This window comes from Carica papaya, chromosome 3 (genome assembly GCF_054855325.1).
Source record: "Carica papaya isolate Zhongbai chromosome 3, ASM5485532v1, whole genome shotgun sequence".
Taxonomy (NCBI): domain Eukaryota; kingdom Viridiplantae; phylum Streptophyta; class Magnoliopsida; order Brassicales; family Caricaceae; genus Carica; species Carica papaya.
The window spans coordinates 13,978,345-13,998,779 of record NC_142311.1 but is presented as its reverse complement, the minus strand read 5'-3'; the positions used below and the strand labels follow the sequence as shown (position 1 = coordinate 13,998,779).

Here is a 20,435-nt window from a genome sequence, read left to right as displayed (position 1 = left end):
ACTTCCGTTTTAGTCTTTTGGGTTATCATTTGTTCAAGGTTCTAGAATGGCATGTGTGTGTGTGTGTGTATAATCAAAAGGGGCATGTATATATGTGTATATACATAATCAAAAGTAGTAGTTAGCAAAAGTCCAGGGTAGTCTAGAGGGGTTTTTCCTTTATTGAACCACTGAGTTTAAGATTCTCTATGCATGTTTAGTTCTAACAAAATACAACATTTCTTTATAAGCCTGTCAAACATATACAAAACGTTATTCAAATATATTTTAAATTCTTAAGAAAACTGTGGTTGGTTTTTGTTTAAATTCTTATTTCATGAATTATAAATATGAATAGATTAATATTATATATACAAGCTAATTTCATATAAGTTATAATTATAAAATTGAAAAGTATAAGTTAAGCTGATTAAATTATGCATTAATTATATAAATTATGATTTATTAATAATTAACATCTGTTAATTGAATAAAATATAATGATAATAAATGTTTACTTACAAAAATAATCAAATTATTAGACTCAATATGAGCAATTGAAGAAATATTATTCTATCACGAGAGAGAAACAAACAGGAGCATAAACCCTAAATCAAGTCTTGAAAAGGAGACTCGATGTGACCCTACGGTGCCGTATTGATAATTTTTTAATCTAAAAATTTTGTTATTTGGGCTACTTGTTCTGTTTTCTTAATTGAATTATTTGCTTTAAATAAAAAAAAAAAAAAAAAAAAAAGAGTCATTATCGGTGATTGAAAATAAAATTTTGATAGGCTGGCTGGAAATTATTGACAAGACATCAATTTGATACGCAATAATTAAATTGTATGATTAAAGAATAAAAAATATTTTTAACAAAAACTTTTTTATTTGCACCATAAAGAATTTATTATCATCACTTAATTTGTATGTTCACCAAATTAAAATTAGTTTTTGGTCCCAATTTGTGCCGGCTTAAAGTTTAGGTCTACGTACAAATCTCAAACCTGCCACTGAAATTTGAGAATTTACTATGATCTTTATATTATTAAAAAGTTACTTTATCATCAAGCATAATTTATTGTCTACTCATAAACTTATTATTTTGTTTTAAACATAGCTTTTTTATTTTAGATATATATATATATTATATTTATATCAATTTTGAGAAATTAAATTTATAATAAAAATGATGTCTGACATATACTAAAATTTAAATGAAAAAAATATATACATATATATGTTATATTACTTTTTGTACTGTTTGATTTTTTTAAAAAATTATTATATTAATTTTTATTTATATTTTTTAATTAGTTTACTAACAACTATTTAAAATTATTAACTTTTGTTCATATAATTGATGATGTGTTAAAATTATAATATATAAACAATGATATATCATATAACATGTTATTATAATAGTACTCATAAATTTTAAACGACAATAACCTAAAATTATTGTTGGCACCATATAACTAAAACTTTAATTTTCTAAAAATTATTAGTTCATCCAATTAACTAACATAAATTTTGATTAAAAAAAAAAGACACGTTTAATAGTTCGTTAACCACTGTCAATACCTATACACCACAATATAGTCACAAGTTTTGTTCAATTGCTTGAACACCATCGACATGCATACATGAACATATCCATGAGAGAAGAACCATTTAAGAAGAAGAAGAAGAAATAAAAAAGAAGCTGACTTTTAAACAGTAGAAACAAAAGAAGAAAGAGAAGAACAATGAAATGACACGGTACAATGTGAATGACGACAACAAACTTTGGTTCGTGTAAATAATAAGAGTAGACGAAATGTTAAAAAAACAAAATCATTATTATAAGAGATCCAAATATGAAAGTTTCAAATTTTTAATCGTTGACAAGTTCATGTGACATATCATTATTTACGTGTATTTTTTAATATGTTATTAAAAAATAACAGATAATATTAAAAGTAAATTTGGTAAAAAATTAAAAGTAGAAGATTAAAATAAATAAAAAATTAATTATCGATAGAATATTTTTCAAAAATAATACATATATATATTTTGAATTTCTCATAATAATATAAATTATTTATATTTTGACTTTTGATTTTTTTTATATAAATTTTAAAAATTATAACTATTAAAATAAAAATTAATAGATTTAATAAGATAAATCAATATATTTAATCTATGCCATATATATCTCACATAAAAAGTTATACGTACAATAATAATAAATAATATGAAAAAAATAATTCGCATAATATAACTAATTACTTTGTGGTGATAAGTACAAACATTATATTTTTAAATTATTATTTATACCATCAAAATAGTATATAAAGGACTTTTATTAATTCTATTAGCAAATAAAAAATTCCATTTTAAAATATTTTTTATATATTATAAAAACTTATAATTAAATTACAACCTAACTTATAATTTGTAAACTAAATATATTCAGAAAACAAAATCTTAAAATATTTTATTTTATTTTTTTCTACTAAATAGTGTTAAAATCATTTTATTTACCAACAAGAAGATCTCAAACATATTAAGAAAAATCTTAATAGAATTACATAGTTTCCTAAATATCCTATACATTATAAACATATTATCGTAATTATTTTAAAAGATACTAAATCTTTATTCTGTATTATACACAAGTTATAATTTTATGCAATTAATAATTAATTAAAATTAAATTTTATTTATATTTAAAAATTTAAATAAATAATTATTATATATATTACGAAAATTATTTTTAGATTTAAAAATGATATAATGTATAATTTATAATTAATTAAATTATAAGTTAGAAATTTAAAATCATAATTTAAATTTAAAATGATGAAGGCCACGTCACGCTCAGATTTTCACTTTCACACTCTTTTGTTCTTTATAAATTTCTTTTTCGAGTTCCCCTTTCTTTAATCATCACACACACAGGCTTTGGGTTTTCACAGCGAACTCGCCATTGTGGAACGCGACTGCCATTACTCCTCTCTCTCTCTCTCTCTCTCTCTCTCTCTCTCTCTCTCATATTCCTTTTGCTTCCATTTTTATCTCCCACACACAAAGACATGGCGCTTGCGTGCTCTACTCATCAATTATAAACAAAACCCACCTCTTCCCTTTCTTTCACTTTCCCCGTAGATAGCTGCCCAACATAGCCACACAACATCTCGCATACACACCTATCTGGGTTTTTCTCTTCTTCTTCTTTAAACCCACAAATCAAACGTAGTTAAACTCAGTTCTCTGCAATCAACCCTTGTTTTCTCATGTAAGATCTCTTTTTCTATCTCTCTTGCTGTTGTTTTTCTTTACTCTCTTCTTTTGATTTGTTAATTTCTTTTGACCATGTATGCTGTATCAGTTCCATGTGATTTTGGAGAACTAATTAAGTCTAGTATTTTGTTTGTTCTTTTTGCCTCTATCTTGTGGCGTTTTCAATTTCTGTAGTATATTTGTTTGTGTAAGCTCTACTTATACCCGTGTGGAATTTTCTCTTTTGGGACGAGAGAAGTGCATACCCAGTTGGACAGATATACTTTGTGATAAAGTAGATATCTTTTGCTTTACTTTTTCCATCTTTGCATACACGTGAACGCGGGAGATGATCTTGTTTATGGGAAGTTCGACTTTTCAGTTGCTTCACTCTGACTGCTAGTTTTTGGTTCTTGTCAATAGGAATCAGCTGGGCTATATATTTATTGTATGAATTTTATGTTAATGTTCCAGAATTCTAAATCCTTTTTGATTTCGTGTCATATGTTGTTAAAACAGTAGTGCATCATAGACTTGTGCTGGAACTTTTTTTCACTTTGTATCATATGTTATTCAAACAGTAGGCATCATAGATTTGTGCTGGATACTTTTGACTGGGAAGATTTGGTTTATTTTTGAGATTTTTCTCTGTAGATTTTTTGTTGAGGCCATATGCTCTAGTTTGCCGGTTGATGCCCTTTCTGTGTGGTTCTTGTCAATGGTTGTTTGCTTTCATGGATTTGGATATTTTTCCTTTCCTTATTTGCAAGATGGTTTTGTGGCTTTTGTCTTTGTTCTCCTTCATGACTCTGGAAATTTTTTTACCATGTGTTTAGTGGTACTTATAAGACAGTTATACACTTGAAATGTACAGAAGTAGCATGTCCTACCATCGGGTGGATGAAGTTGATTATATGGCGGAAGTGGGGGAAATGGCTGATTTCATTGATGAATGGGATGACGAGAACAATGGCAGAGGCGGTGGAGAAGTGCAAGCTAATGAATATGATTTGGTATGATTTCATTTTTTCTGAGTAAATTTAGTTAATTTATATCTCACTTTTCATGGGGGAAACATGATTTCATTTTATTTTTCTTTTGAACCTATTGGAGCAGCTTACCAGAGTAACTGATACATCATCTGTCCAAGCACGGAAAGGAAAAGACATTCAGGGTATCCCATGGGAAAGATTGAACATAACAAGGGACATGTATAGATTGACAAGGCTTGAACAATATAAGAACTATGAGAATGTTCCATTATCTGGGGAGGCTGTGGACAAGGTTTTCTTGATGTTCTAGTAACATATCTTTTGGTCAGTTTAGGTGTTCATAGAGTGCTAAATGTGGTGGTCTGATAACTTGGTTATGTTTGCTTTCCTAGGAATGCAAACAAATGGAGAAGGGTGGCAACTACTACGAATTCTTTCACAATACGAGACTAGTTAAACCTACAATACTTCACTTTCAGGTTTGTAGGATTTACAATTCGTATATTTGATATTTTGATTATTATCAGTTAATTCACTTTGATGTTTCTATCAAGACATCATGTTCTTCTGCAAAGTGTCAAAAGTGTGAGATTGTGTGTTCACCTCCTCTTTTCTTCACATGTGCTCTTTCACAAATATGTGTTTGCTACATGCACAGTCACACAGAATATTCCGTGCATATACACGCTATTTTGTTAATTGTTTTTGTTGTATTGTTATGGCAATTTGAAAAACAAGCTCGAATGTAATGTCTTGTTGTGCATTCACATCCATATATCTTCTCTCTCCCTCTCTCATATATAGATGCATGCAACTGAAAATTGAATCTTCTGTTTCCAGTAATGACTCATCTAAATTAAATTCAATTAAAAGTCTTAAGTAATGTCTTAACCTAGTTGTAGGGCAAGCAGTATACAGTCTTGAGTTGTCTGCTATTCACAGATCAAAGGACAAATGAAAAGGGTTGAGGATATCTTTCTTTAGTTTGAGTACTGATTGATTCAGATTGATTTAAGTTCAATCTACCATTTCGTGGTTCTGCAAAAACGAAGTTGTAGACTGAATATGGTTCTAGAAAAATGTTGCTTTTGTTCGCATTACTGTATTTTGATATGTGTATTTGTGTTCCCTGTCTCCTTGACTTCATTGAAGGCCAGTGTCATTTAGAGTTAATTTACTACTCATTGTTCCTTGTTCCTCATAAGTTGTGTTGCCTAGTTGACAATTGTTGGGATGATAAATATGCAGCTCAGGAACTTAGTTTGGGCCACTTCAAAGCATGATGTCTATCTTATGTCCAACTATTCAGTAATGCATTGGTCATCATTGTCCTCCAATTTGTCGGAAATTCTCAATTTTGCTGGACATGTAGCACCAACTGAGGTATTGAACTTGCATATATATATATATATATATATCTGTTGTTTCACTTCCAGTATTGAAGTTTGAGATTTATCATTCTTGTGCATGTCCTTTTACTAGCTTTCTGGTGTTTGGTGGTGTAGAAACATGCAGGAAGCTTGTTAGAAGGATTTACACAAACTCAGATAAGCACGCTAGCGGTTAAAGATAATATTTTAGTTGCTGGGGGCTTCCAAGGAGAGCTTACATGCAAGGTTAGTTGATAGTTTGGCACCTTTTATCTATTACTATTAGAATATAATTGTTTGGTTCTTCTATTTATCAAAGTAACTGGTTGTTTTAGATTGATTAGTCAAGCATGTGTAGGTGAACTGAATTGCCTCCCCTTTAGGGCTTTAAGTAAAAAACAAAGAATTTATCTGATAAATATTTGTGACAAAAGTACCTCTAATAAAAGCAAAATACTCTATAAGATAGTAATTGTCTCTAATTTTACCAAGCAACTTATTAGAGTCTAGAAGCCAAAAAAAGCAATGTATCCAAACACTTCTACAACTGAAATATCTATGAGCTTAAAGTTCGATTAAGCCCATCTAAAACAAGGGTAGAGGGTTGTGCACTCTAATCTGATATGAAGATCTTCTTTGCAGCATTTGTCCATATATTCTGAGCTGACCAGTAGACATATTTCCAGGCCTTTCTTGTTACACATGTTCGTTCTGTGCTTTTGTTTCCAGGAAAGTAACCGAAAAGAAGTACTTCTTTTTGTTTGAAAATAGATATAAAATTTAGGAACATATAGCTGCACAACAGACAGGTAATTATCATGACATGCATAGGCAACCAATGCCCTTCTTTTGAAAAAATATTGATCTTTTGTGCCATCAATTGTCCCCCAGTCTATCATGTCTATATTTCTCTTCTGATTTGCCTTTCTTCTCTTCTTTTCTAGTTGCATTTCTTCTTCCATAAGTTTATTCATTTCAAGCAAAAGGGATACATTGAACTTTATGGTCAGAAATGGGAAATGCTGATTTGCGTTAATGGCCTTACTTTTACATATTGATAACTTTTGGTGACTAGAGTAGATTGGCTGTTTGCTCTTTAGTTACAGGGTTACATTTTACTTTATCTTAGAATCTCTATAGGAATCTGAAAGGCTAACTTTGCCTGTTATTTCTTCCTTTATCCAAAAACCAAAACGTGGATTCTGACGAACTGAGTTACCACTTCCTGAAATACAGAAAATGCACTGTTTGCCAGAGCTTTTGTTCTCACTATTGCGGTCATTTTTGATGGCATTCTAAGAGCTCAACTAACCATAAAAAAAAATTTAAAAATCAAGGATTTATGTTGAAACTTGGGAAAATTACCTTTTGCTCCCTGAAGTTTGTTATATTATACTGAAACCTTTCTACTTTATAAGATTGGATAAAAAACATCCTATTTTGTAAAAACTATGTACACTTTGTCCCACTCTCTATCTACTCTGTTAAAGATTTTGTTAATTATTTTCTGCAAGTTCATAGTTTTTTTTTGAAATAACTGTAACTTAATAGTATTTATTACTAGTATCCAAAGTACATCCACTTATCACTTAAAAAATACCTAATCAATAAACATTCAGAATTTAACAAAAGCAACAAATTGGTTATATATATATTTTTTTGCTTTTGCTGCGGTATCAACTTCCTATCCTATTTTATGCTATTAGTTGGATAATTTTTACATTTTAGCAATATTTTTTCTCAGTTCTTTTATATAAAATGAATAATAGGGGTTTAAGCATATAAGTTTGCAAAATAGGGTTCAGCTTTAAATAGTGAGGTAGTTTCCATATAACACAACAAACATTTAGGGGCAAACTGTAATTTAACCTTAAAAACAATGCATTGGATGTATACTTTTGTGTTCAAAACCAAAAACTATTTTCTGTTAGTTTTTCTTTGACTGAAAACAAAAGAGATAGTTTCTTTGTAAAATTGTACCCAAAACACTTTAGAAAATATTTTTTTCCGTGCATTAAATAACTCCTGTAAGAAAACCTATAATTTGTAAGTAGTTTTCTCTTTGACCTTTCCAGTTGCACCCCAAATGCTGAAACTCGAGCTAGCTGCACTTAATGCTAGCAAATATCATTAAAATATGTATGTGCAATTAGAACCTGTAATTAATCAAATGGTGGAGGGCTAACATCTTAGGAATTTCATGGAGCATTTACTCAATTAGGAAAATGCTGTAAAGGATAAGTGGTCACTATTGTCTTGCCTTTTGATTCTCGACTTTTTGATATTGTATCCTTTTTTTTTAAAGTAAAAGTATAATATGTATTGCTATAAGCACCAAATGGTGCAGATCATGTACAATTATTTACAGCTTAATCCTCCCAACAGAAAGTGTTCCTAAACATTTGAACCATAATCAGAGGATGACCCGAAAGCAAAAATTCTAGGTCAGTACATCAAAACCCTTTGTATCCTCAATTCCATCAAAAGCTCTACAATTCCTAACTTTCCATACAACCCACAAAATACTAAGAGGAATAATGTCTACCAAAACATAGCAGCTTTTGAAACTCTCCCAAGCCCTAATCTCCTCCCTTACCGATCCCGACATAACCCAGTTGATCCCTAGGCATCTATACACTCCACACCATCGTGGATAAGAAGCAGGACAGTGAAGCAGAAGGTGGCAGCAAGACTTTTCTATAAAGGCCCAAAATCCCTAACAGGAATTTCAAGGGTTTTGACCCAATCATAATAAAGATAATAGTAATAACAATCATAATAATATTGAATTCCTTTATTCAGCGGAAGAATTAACTATTCGAAGATTATATTCTTTGTACGGTTACTTAAAACGCTCAAATAGAGGTTATGAGAATGCTTTGAAACTTAAAACAGAAAAACATTAAAAATAGATATGATTAACTTCTATTCGAAATTGATGAAGTGGAAGAAGTAATTATTTAGCCGGTCTTTTTCTGTTCAGGATCTGGGTTTTGGTTGTTTTGATCTGAAATGGTTAATAAGAAAGGGATGAACTATATTAGTTCAGTAAAAATATCAATGTTACCATTAATACGGAAAATCAAAAGGTTGTAGAAAATATAAAACGACCAATGAAGCATACTTTTAATAGAACCCGAATGTTGGTGGATTCGTTACTCATTTCATTGAAAACGTTAGTATTTTTTTTCTTAACTTGTAACTTGTCAAGCGCCATATATGTAGATAAAATCAGAATAACAATTTAACTACAAATAATATACCTTTCAATAAGCATATAATGTTTGACTTTTCACTATTTGCCCAAAGTTGGATTCCTTATCATTTCCATCGCTACTCTATCATTTTACTTCTCCCACAGGTGTCATTAGAGGTTCATAGGAATTCCCGCTACATGTGGATACATACATTTGCTTTGTAATTAAATCGGCTGTTCTCATACCTCGTTTGATAATGGGCACTACAATTAGAAATCGTCTCAATATCCCGTTCGGTATGAACAAAATTTATAAACTTCCAACCCCATTTGGTATGAGACTTTCCAGCTCCGTACGGCTGAGGGTAACGTTCACGGTAGGGTTTACCCTATGTACAAAGTCCGTACACTCTTTCTCATGATACTCGGTAAACCCTCTTATTCCAAGACATTAGTTTACGCATGCATATTTTCCATGCAGACCCATACTTCAAAAATATAGAAAGCGATATTCATACTTTGAAGTTGTTAAGGAAATAAACTGTTAAATAAAAGTGAATTAAAATATCATAATAGGATAAAAGCACCACACATCGCAATAACATGAACAATAGGATGAAACAATAACTCAAGGTAGGATTTTAGCAAGTGGAAAGTGATAATGAAGCGCAGATAAAACTGATTAAAATTAAATATAAATAAGCAATTAAAATAGAGGTAAAAATAACATATAGGCAACTCAATAAACTAGAGACGAACATGGACAGATTGATTACTGTCTCCATCGGCAACCTGTATTTAATTAATCAAGGAATCGCCAAACTGCTTATAATTTTTCATTTATTATTAATTTAACTTTAATTTAATCGTAACAGAGAAAAATGGTGAAGGATTCTTACATTAGGTTGGTGTTCAGGACACCGCCTTTTTTATTACGGTTTTCGATGATTCTCGGTTTTTGGATTTCTTGGGTTTTCCAAGTAAGATTGAAAACGTTCATCAAAACGGCATGAAAATACACAAATAATAGCCAAAAAGGCAAAAAAATCTCAACAGGGGTCAGGTTGGAGTTTCGGCGCGGCAGTGCTGCCATGCTCTGCTGCCTGATCCTCCTTCTCTGGTGCTTCTCCCTCTCGACCAAATCGATTTTGCTCGGTTCCTGGTGGAAATTTGTTTAAATCGTGGTTAGGGGGTATTTTTCGGAAAAAGGAGGGGAAAAATATGGTATTACCGACAGTTTTTATTCTCCGATGCGGCGGCTCAGCGGAGCTCCGTCGTCCCTCCCTTGCGGTTTGCAGTTTCTCTCGGTCACCCTGTATCGGAAACATGTTAGGCGGCTAAGGATGGAGAAATGGGAGGAACTGGAAGGAAATTAGGGCTTAGCAGTGCGTTTTAGGGTTCCGGCATGGTGGTGTCGGCTTCTCTCCGGTGGCTAACCTCTCCTTCGGCCGCCCCTCTTCTTTTTCTCCAGGCACGGTGTCAGCTAGGGTTTTGGAGAGCTGGTCAAGATAGGTTTAAATACTTCTACTTCTTCAATCGGGGCCGTCCGTGCGGGTCCACGTGGAGCAACGAAGGTCGTCCGATTGCATTTATTTGGACAACACATCTAGACCGTTCGATTGGAGACACGCGGCCATTCGATCATGCTTATTCAGGGAATTGAGTTCGGCTGTTCGTGCGTGCAGGAGTGGCCCCGAGCTGTTCGATCGGCCTGACATGTGGATTGCCAGCATGGCTTCTCGTGTGGAGCATGTGTCGGTGTGTCTGCCACGTAACGTGCGGTGATTTGTCGAACTGTTGACTAGGCGTCCACATGGCCTGTTTCTTCTTTTTCGCGAATCGACCCCTCATTTTTGAATTGTTTTTCAAATAGGTTCTTCTTTATTTTCAGTTTGGCTCTGGTTTCTAAAATTGTTTTCAAAGACGTCCAAAATACATATATCTAAAAAATAATAATTAAGATTAAAACCTACACATTATTATTATTTAAAAATAAATAAATTTCATCATCCCGAGTCTAATTTTTGGACTCAGGATGTTACATCTTCAGCCTGTTTGCATAGCTAACAAGCATTAAGCAAAGTGAAACCCCTTCTCTTTAATTTATCAATTGTTAATATACACTCCCTGCTAGCTTCCCAAGCAAAAAAAGAAACCCGAGGAGGCACCTAACCTTCCAGATCTGTTTGACCGGGAAAATATTCCTTTCACCATCAATCAATTGTGCTGACTCATCATGCTGTATCAATTTTTTGTACCAGGATTTCACCGTGAACACCCCTTTTTTTGTGATATTCCACCAAGACTTATCCACATTGTTGCCCAAATTTATACCAGTTAGGATCTTCAACAAATTTTCATACTCCAGCAACTCCTAGTCATTGTTGCCCAAATTTGATGTTCTATCCCCTGATTATGAATGATGCTTGGATCTAGATTTTTTCTTTTTGTTTCTAAATAAGAAGTTGAAACTAATCTTGGTTGACATTATTGAATGGTGAATGTACTTGTAATGAACTTTTTTATTTTGGCTTATCTATACTGCTTTAGAAGTTAGTACGTATTGTAAAGTTTATTCCTTTAACCATTTTTTGGGTGGTATGAAAAGAGAGAAACAATAGAGCGTCTGAAGGGTGTATGAGGGATTTGGTTAGAATTAGAGATAGGTGGATTCATGTTTTCAGATCTTTAATTCTGGGACACAACTTATATGGGTGGGATGATTTTGGAAAGGTCATTGATGTTCTAACTGAGATGGAAATACTTTGTACATGGATGGCTTTTTGATACCATATACTTAATACACTCTTTTTATCTTCAGAAAAAAAAGAAAAAATATCTGCACAACTGATAGCAAAGGTGTGTTGAGATTGATGCTTTTGTTTTTGTGCTTGCATGTTTGTTATATGCATAAAATTTTGTACTGAGTATAGGGATTTCTTCAAGTGACTGAACTCATTTGCAAATAGTAGATGGTTCTTAATATTCTGGATCTGGAGTTATTTTTGTGTTTCCAAATTTCTTTTATTAAGTCCTCTTACTGGCCGAGCTATTAAAAAAATCCTCTTACTGATATTTTTCTATTTTGTTTCTGTCTTGGACAGCGTTTGGATAAACAAGGAGTAAGCTTTTGTACTCGTACTACATTTGATGATAATGCCATCACAAATGCTGTTGAAATATATGACAGTGCAAGGTAATGTGATGATTATTTTCATTTCAAAAAAAGTTTTAGGTAATGTGATGATTTAGAAATCTTTTTGTTGAGTTGCATGTATTTAATTAGTGATTCTGCTGCTAATATGCACTTTTTTGCAGGGGTGGACTCTGTTTTATGGCCTCCAATAATGATTGCGGCATGAGAGAATATGATCTAGAAAGATATCAGCTACTAAATCACTTCCGTTTCCCGTGGCCAGTGAATGTGAGCCCTTCCCTCTACTTACAATGACCAAATAATTGATGTTTCCGACTTTTTAGGCTTGTGCAAATGGTTTCGTTGGCAAATTTAGTTCATTTTTCTGTTATGTTGGCAATTGGGTTTCCTAATAAATTCTTGGTAGGAAGTTCATATTTCTGATTTGTTGGCAATTGGGTTTCCTAATCAATTGTTGGTGGGAAGTTGTCTATACTACTGTGCTCTTGCCCAGTCATAATGTGTTGTGCATAATTGTATACTTGATGCAGCATACATCAATTAGCCCCGACCGTAAGATTATTGCTGTTGTTGGAGATCACCTGGATGGATTGCTCGTGGATTCGCAGAACGGGAAGGTATGAAAATATTTTGTGGGTATTGAATTTAAAATATAGAATTAATCTCAAATTCTTCATTTGGTATTTCGATGTTCCAGACTACAGCAACTGTGGTAGGTCATCTGGATTACTCCTTTGCATCTGCATGGCACCCAGATGGACACATTTTTGCAACAGGGAATCAGGATAAGACCTGTCGAGTATGGGACATACGAAACCTGTCCTTGCCAATTGCGACTCTTAAAGGAAACTTGGGTGCTGTAAGATCAATTCGATTCTCATCAGATGGTAAGTTCATTGTGGTGGCTGAACCAGCAGATTTTGTGCACGTATACAGTACAGAAGCAGACTTCAAAAAGCGTCAAGAGATTGATTTCTTTGGTGAAATTTCTGGGGTATCTCTCAGCCCAGATGATGAATCTCTGTACATAGGTATATGGGACCGGACTTACGCAAGCTTGCTACAATATAACAGAAGGCACACATATGGCTACCTTGATGCTTATTTGTGATTCAAGAACAAATGTAGGTTTCACATGATCATTTTGTTGAGTTTCTTGCTCTTGTATGGGTTTACAGGGTCAGTTTCTTTCTTTCTTCCTTTTTCTTCTTTGAGTGAGAGGTGAGGCAACGAGTAAAAAACAAGGTAATTCTTTTGCTGGAATCATGTATGGAAACATGTACAGTGACAAAACTCTTTAGAAATGAAAGTACTTGCGTATGTAAGTAACATTTTCCCTTTTTGACTCTTTATATTTGTAATTTTGACAGTATGTTATTTTATTACATCGTAATGTTAGGACTAGTCCTTTGATAAGAAGAACACACGATACGGACATTGTTGGATTTAAAACATTATGTCTATTAGTTTTATTAATTAATGTATCTCATTATTCTCTTTTTTTTTTTTTTTTTTTTTTTTTTAATTTTCGAATTATGCTCTATAGTTGTAGGAAGTAACTAAGTAGAAAATTATGTATTTTATTTTTTTTATTTTTTTTTTTTAAAAAATTATGTATCTAATTTTTAATATAACAGTATTAATAGAGATATTACGTTGAATTAAATTAGTTTCGTGATATATTTTTACAAAATAATTATTACGAGAGTGAAATAAAATTATCAAATTTTTTAGGGCAATATATGAAATAGAATAAATAAAATGGGGGGAAGTGGGAAGACGGAGACAGAGACAGAGACAGGCTGCAGGGAGCCCACCGCCCACACTCACTCGTGACCTTTTTTCTTTTTTACAAAATATTAAAAATAATTTGAATTTGGCTAAAAAAAAAAAAAAAAAAAAAAAAGAATTTATAATACGTCTCGTGAAGATGGTTTGGATCTAGTGACGACTTCATTATCTCCACTCACTTTCCTTTTTCGATTTAGGAAAACTTCCCTTCCCCTCCCCTTCTAAATTAATGAAATAAATCCAAGTAGCCTTCTTCAAACGAAAAAGGAAGTTGCTTGTGCAACTAGTTAAACATTATTGTCTTATACTTAAATATGTAAAAAAAAACTGAAGAAAAAGAAAAACTGCAACTAATTTGTCACATACTATTATATAAGGTTGGATGATGTTACCTTTTTATAGAAACCTAAAATTTAATTTGGTCATTTAATCTTATAAATAAATATATTAATAAATTAAATTATTAATTTTAATTAATATCGCTATATCAATAGAATAATAAATTTTGTATTTTTAATAAAATTTAAATTAATTAATTAGTAGAGATAGGAGGAACCAGACATCAGTAGTTTTTGGTTAAATTCATTCCTTATTATTATTATTTTTTTTTTATAAAAGGAAGCTAAATTATTAGAGACAAGAGGAACCACCCATTAGTACTCTGTGGTTGGATTCTTTTCATGTTTCACCCAATTTGGGCGGGCCTGAAATTATTATGAGTATACAATAATTGTTATGTTTAAATTGTTTCATGCTAAATCTATATATTCAAAAATTTTCAATTTCAATTCTAACTCTTTTGAGACAAATGTCATATTTATATATTATTAAACTTTATATTTTATATATAAATATTTTTTATATTATAAGATATATTTATTTAATATTAAAATTTTAAACTATGCATATATATATATATATATTTTGTGAGTGTATTAGTTATTAAATAATATTAGTATGTCCGCATCTCGTTGTTTGGGTTCGGAACGTTACATATATATATGATACTTACATTTCTTTCAAAATATTCAAAATGATACTTACAAATATTAAACTTAAATAATCAAGATAAAGAACCGATAATATTTAATTTCACTTATTTTTGAGTTAAATTAATTTTATAAATTAGTTTGATTAAAAAATAACACATTATATATATTTTTTACTTTAGACCCTTTTGATTTTGAAATTAATGATTTATAAATTAAGAAAATCACTTTTTTCTTTGACTTATAACTTATGTAAAAAGCTTACTCTTTATTTTTTTTAATTAACAATTATATAATTTCTATTCATGTAATACCCTTGGGTGTTTCATAACATACAAATTATACTCAAACTCCCTACTCATGAATTCATCCAAAACCAAATGTTCTTTATGCATTACAGTCATCAAACTTATCTAACGCAATTTTCACAACTCGTTTTAAAATTAAATAATGTCAAGGTAGCAAATGAAAAAGAATCATGAAAAACTTCTATTTACTACAAAGACATAAAATGGATAAACAATCCGGTATCTTCCATCATGCATCCCTCTTCCTATTAATTCGCTTCCCCTAGGTATGGTCCCACTGGTTGGGATTTTGGGTTCTATCTCCTATTTTATTGTATCTGTAAATGACATACAGTAAGCACACTTTAGCTTAGTAAAATAAATTCTAAAACTCAAATAAGGTATGGAAATACATTTGGAGCTCTAATTAGTGTTAAGTCTACACCTATATCCTAATGTCCCTCTCGTCCTTTCCTCTCAAGATAAACCCTACCCTATTACTCCTTGGTTCAGTCTACAACCCACCCGAGCCCTTGTCAACATTGTTACCACCTGCCAGCTCACTCATCCATACACTTACTAGACACCTATTGTACTTATCGACTTCATACACCAACTTCTTCATTCTTTCATACACTAAGAGAATCCCTGCTACCTCATTTCATCTAAAACTCTCACCTAAAACTCTCATACTACAACGGACATTCCTATAATAACATTGTAATATTCGGTTTCAAAATTTAGCCCGAAATTAATTTTAATATTTTAAATATATAAAAAATTTATTTTAATTTTTGTTGAATTTATAAAAAAAAAATAAGTTAGAGATGAAATTGAAAATAATTTTAGAAAAAATGGGTGAAAATTTAGGTTCGGGGGATATTTTTGAAAGAAAAATAAAAAACTGGGAGTCAGAGTGCAAATAAGAAAACTTTTCCACGCAGGACTGCCCAGTTAGCAACCCTGACGAACTGGAGCACGCCGTGTGGCAAGGCACGCTGATGTCGGTGCCATGCAGGCGATCCGCGTGCCCTGCGATCGAACAACTCAGGATCGATCCCGTGCGCGTGGACGACCAAGATTTTTTTCCCATTTAAACGCGATCGAACAATCGAGATCAAATCGCGATGAACGGTCTAGATTCATTTCATCCTTAAACGCAATCGGACGGTCAAGATCAAATGCTATGAATGGTCCAGATTAACGCGAGATGAGTATAAATATCTCGCATCACATTGAATCTAAATCCTAGCCGCCAGCCTTCCGTCAGAGACGAAGAACTAGTTGCTGGAGAAGGGAGCTGACCGCCGACTGCCGACCACTGCCGCACTGGAGCCACTTCCGATTGCCAAAAAAGGTAAAAAAATTTCTACCCTCTCGGAATTCGATTTTGAGCACCCCTGTGGCCATATCAGAGCAAAACGAATGGTGGGTGAGCCGAAAAATATGGGCAAAGCCCGACAGCGCCGTCGCAGGCAAAACCCGCAACTTCCTCCAATGAGCCCCTTCCTATTTTTCATTTTGTGCAATTTTTTTACCGTTCTGTTTTTTACAGGTTAACTGAAGAAAAACTCCCAACCGCGAAGGTGAGCTCGCGGAGCCGCCGCACCCGGAAAATCCTACCACCGGTAAGTTTTTATTTTCTGATTTTTTCGGCCAACCAAGACCCCCTAATGTATTTTTTCGCGAGAATATATATAAAGCTGGCCAAAACCGGCCAAAATCGGCCAAAAATAGTCAGGCTGAGGCAAACTACCGCTGTCGCGGATGGTGGTACTGTCGCCGGAGTATGGCGGTGTCGCTATGCCGGAACCTTGAAATTGGACGGAAAGGAATTTTTTACACCGATTTTGTATTCATATGGTATTTTTAGGTATGTGACAAGTGTTTTGAATTTCGCATGGATAATTCAAGAAATCTGAGGATCATCAGTAGGTGTAGTAGAAATTTCAGTATTTCGGATACCGATTCGGGTAAAGATCCCTCACATTTTTCTCCATTACGGCAAACTGAAGCTTAATAATTAATAATTGTGTATTTTTATAAAAAATTAGAGAACCCTAAAAATAATTACAGGTCACTAGTGGAGCCGGAACCGGTTATTTTATAGTCATTTTGATTCCTTATTTATTTTTTTACATTACCTATATTTGTTTACTATTATACTGTGCGTAATTCAATTGATGGTTTTTAGAGTTTTTTTGGTTATTTATTATTTGTTTCCCTTACATTGCGTGCCAGTATTCTGATCATCAGTTATTTGGCTGTGTTAAACTATATAGTTGTTTAAGTGAACGTTGAGCATAAATGAGATATGGTTATTGCATAGTTGATTGTTATACTGACGAAAACTTGTATGGAAAAGACTTACTAGGTACCTGGGAAAGAGTGGATGAGCCTGATACATAGGAAACCCTAATGTGAATGTCACCTCAGTCAAACGGGGTTGGAAAGTCCCTTACCAGTAAGGTTTAGGAGATATGGTTTACTTTCATACCGGACAGAGTATCGAGATAGTGGAATGTTTGACGCCCATTATCCGACGGGGTATGGGGACGGACGATTAATTGTTTAATTGGATATTAGGTTCACTAGTAGGAGGACATCCTTATGGAACCCTAGGGGTACTGGTAAGCAGATAAAAATATAAAATGATTGTTCTTGTTATCTTTCATATGATAAATAATAGTGCATGAACATGAGTTTTTATAAGTTATTGTTGGAAAAGACTTATTATACAATATGAAATAAAAGACTTTCTTTATAGTAAATGAGTTTACATTAAATTAATGACTCCATTGGTTGTCTTTCTGATTTTTATTAATCTTCAGTTTTTCGTATTTGTGATTAATGTGATATTTTTACTGGGCTAGTATAGCTCACTCATTCATTAACTATTTTAAATCAAGAGAACCAAAATTCAGATCCCAATCAACAAAGGGGTCTTGCATAGTTCACCACCCAGACTCTCTTCAAAAGCTAGTGAAGGTCGTTTTAGGATGCTTAGTGATTTATTTTTCGTTTATTTCTTTGATTTCCGTTTGTTCTTTTAGAAAGAACATTCCCATAGTCCTATTGCACATTCTAAAGTATTGTGCAAGGAATGTAAGCTCTAACTCGATTATTTCGCTTCCGCATTTAATTTATAATTTTATTTTCATTTAAGTTCTGGACATTTACAAGCATAACCAAAATAGATCCCTACTACCTCCCTTGAACACATAACGACCTTTGCTTAACCACCCATACACTCACTCTAGTCCTAAGTCATCCCCAATGCCACTCACACACACATATCTCCAACAACTACACTGCCACTAACTATCAAACACTCATTCGACACTAATTCGGCCACACACGCCCACTTATAAGCTTAATTCCAGTCATACATACACCCGCACCGGCCTTAATTTTTGCCGCACTACCATTGGCTTCATTCAGCCACACACACACACACACATCAGTAGTATACAACCATACACACTAACCTCCACTTGGCCATATACACCCACCGGCAGTACACAACCATACACACCTATCGACCTTCACTTGGCCACACACACACACATCGGCAATACACAGTCACACACCCACCGGCCGTCACTTGGCCACACACACAATGACAATACACAGCCACACACCCACTGACCTTCACTTAGCCAAACAAACACTGGCAGTACATAGCCACACACCCACCGACTTTCACTTGGCCACACACACCGACCTTTCCTCAGCCACACCCGCACACACACCCTAATCCTACTTTGGTCACAAGCACACCAGTAGTACACTGCCACACACACACACGCATCGGCCTTCCCTTGGCCACACACACTGGCCTTCCCCGACCACAACCACGCACGCACCGACCTATTCCTATCCACACGCACACGAACAACAACAACATACACATCTTACACTATTAAACCCGAACATCACCACATCGTATGCACTACATGCAAGCCACTATGTACCAGTACCAGAATCAGCGCCACAACCTCCTACTTTACCATCGCCATTATCAGCAACCCAGTATTCATCTTCTTTGGTGCTAATATTGGCACCTCACCACCAAAATCGCCCCCGAATCTCGCTATACCTCGATCTAATTTCATCTCAGCCGACTCCTTTCCTTCTCTCTCACTTACACTTGGCTCACTCACCATTCCTCACCTCCCTACCTCCTCCCGATTCGAGCTCCTCCACATTGATGACCTGAACAAAAATTCAATCTATATCACCATAGCAACATCTGAGTATCAGAATTTATTTACCTCTAACCTCCATCCCTCCTATCTCGGTAAGATCTTCTTTGCTCATACGTTTCTTCAACCTCCGCTCTCAATCTCTCCTTAAATTTCTTTACTCTACCTCATTCCCTGTCGACTGGCCTCTGTTTTGCGTGTACGCCGATCCTCTTATTCTTCTTCTTCCTTCACCGCCATCTCTCTTCTTCCCCTCTCTCTCAGCCTCTATTTCACCTCCCTCACCCGTCTTTCCCTCTAAAATTTCTTCTGCTCAAACAGGTAGGGATATGAGCCATCGATTTCCCCTGTTTTTTTTAATAATAAAATTCCCAATTTTTTCTTCTCTTTTTAAAATCTTTACAACCCAACCCTTACTCTATTTCAATATTGCCTCTCTTCTTTAAAATTATTCCCAGTTTGGCCCTATTTTTCTTTCCCTTTTATTTCTTTCTCGAGACGTTACAATTCATTTATTCTTTTTAGTCATTTTATTAAAGTTTTAACTTGTAAATATTATTTTACTAAATAATCATTGTTTACAATATTATTAGGTTAAATAAATTAATATATTAATAAATATATTTTAATTATTTAATAGCTTATAAGCTTCACTACCCTCTCTATCTTATTGGGTTATAACCTTTAAAAAAACACACAAAAGGGTCCCAGTATACTTCATTGCCAACTTATTCCTTGTAGATTCAATGACAGTCCATGAGTATGTAAATATTGATTTATAATGATTATGTATTGATTGAAATTTGGATCAGATTTTCATGATGGAGAGATCAGAAAGGATGAAATTTGTCCCATCCATATAATTTCAAACTTTTCAAATTAATCACTATTTATCATAATAATTACAACGTTAATTTTTTTTTATAAGAGATTATAAATTTAAATTTAAATTAATATATATCATTGACATTTTTTATTTTTAAAAAAAATTAAAAAAAAAATTTAAGGATGAAAAATAAATTATAATTTTATCTCTTTACATGCCAATTACTGACACAAGCATTTAAGAGATAATGTGAATACAATTGGATGGTCAAGTTTCATTATCCATGAAATTGTCATGTTTCTTCCATTTCTTTTTTTTTTTTTTTCAAAAAAAGAAGAAAAATTAAAAAGGTAAATGAGATTAACCTAATGTGATTATA

The 20,435-nt window shown here is 33.1% G+C and overlaps 1 protein-coding gene across 3 annotated transcripts; it reads left to right on the top strand.

The window, feature by feature from the left end:
- The first annotated feature begins 3,117 nt into the window (after positions 1 to 3,117).
- Positions 3,118 to 13,300, top strand: LOC110821694 (putative WD repeat-containing protein C2A9.03). 3 transcript variants are annotated; one of them, XM_088216014.1, is made up of 10 exons: positions 3,118 to 3,259; positions 4,121 to 4,256; positions 4,360 to 4,527; positions 4,628 to 4,714; positions 5,484 to 5,618; positions 5,741 to 5,851; positions 11,906 to 11,997; positions 12,120 to 12,225; positions 12,489 to 12,575; positions 12,656 to 13,300. In XM_088216014.1, the coding sequence occupies exons 2-10, from the start codon at positions 4,125 to 4,127 to the stop codon at positions 13,067 to 13,069; spliced, it is 1,332 nt and encodes a 443-aa protein (XP_088072140.1). In that variant the 5' UTR covers positions 3,118 to 3,259; positions 4,121 to 4,124; the 3' UTR covers positions 13,070 to 13,300. The 3 variants fall into 3 exon arrangements, with proteins under 3 accessions (XP_088072140.1, XP_088072139.1, XP_021907306.2); XM_088216013.1 differs by having other exon boundaries at positions 3,119 to 3,259; positions 4,118 to 4,256; XM_022051614.2 differs by having other exon boundaries at positions 3,120 to 3,259; positions 4,080 to 4,256.
- The last annotated feature ends 7,135 nt before the right edge of the window (positions 13,301 to 20,435 follow it).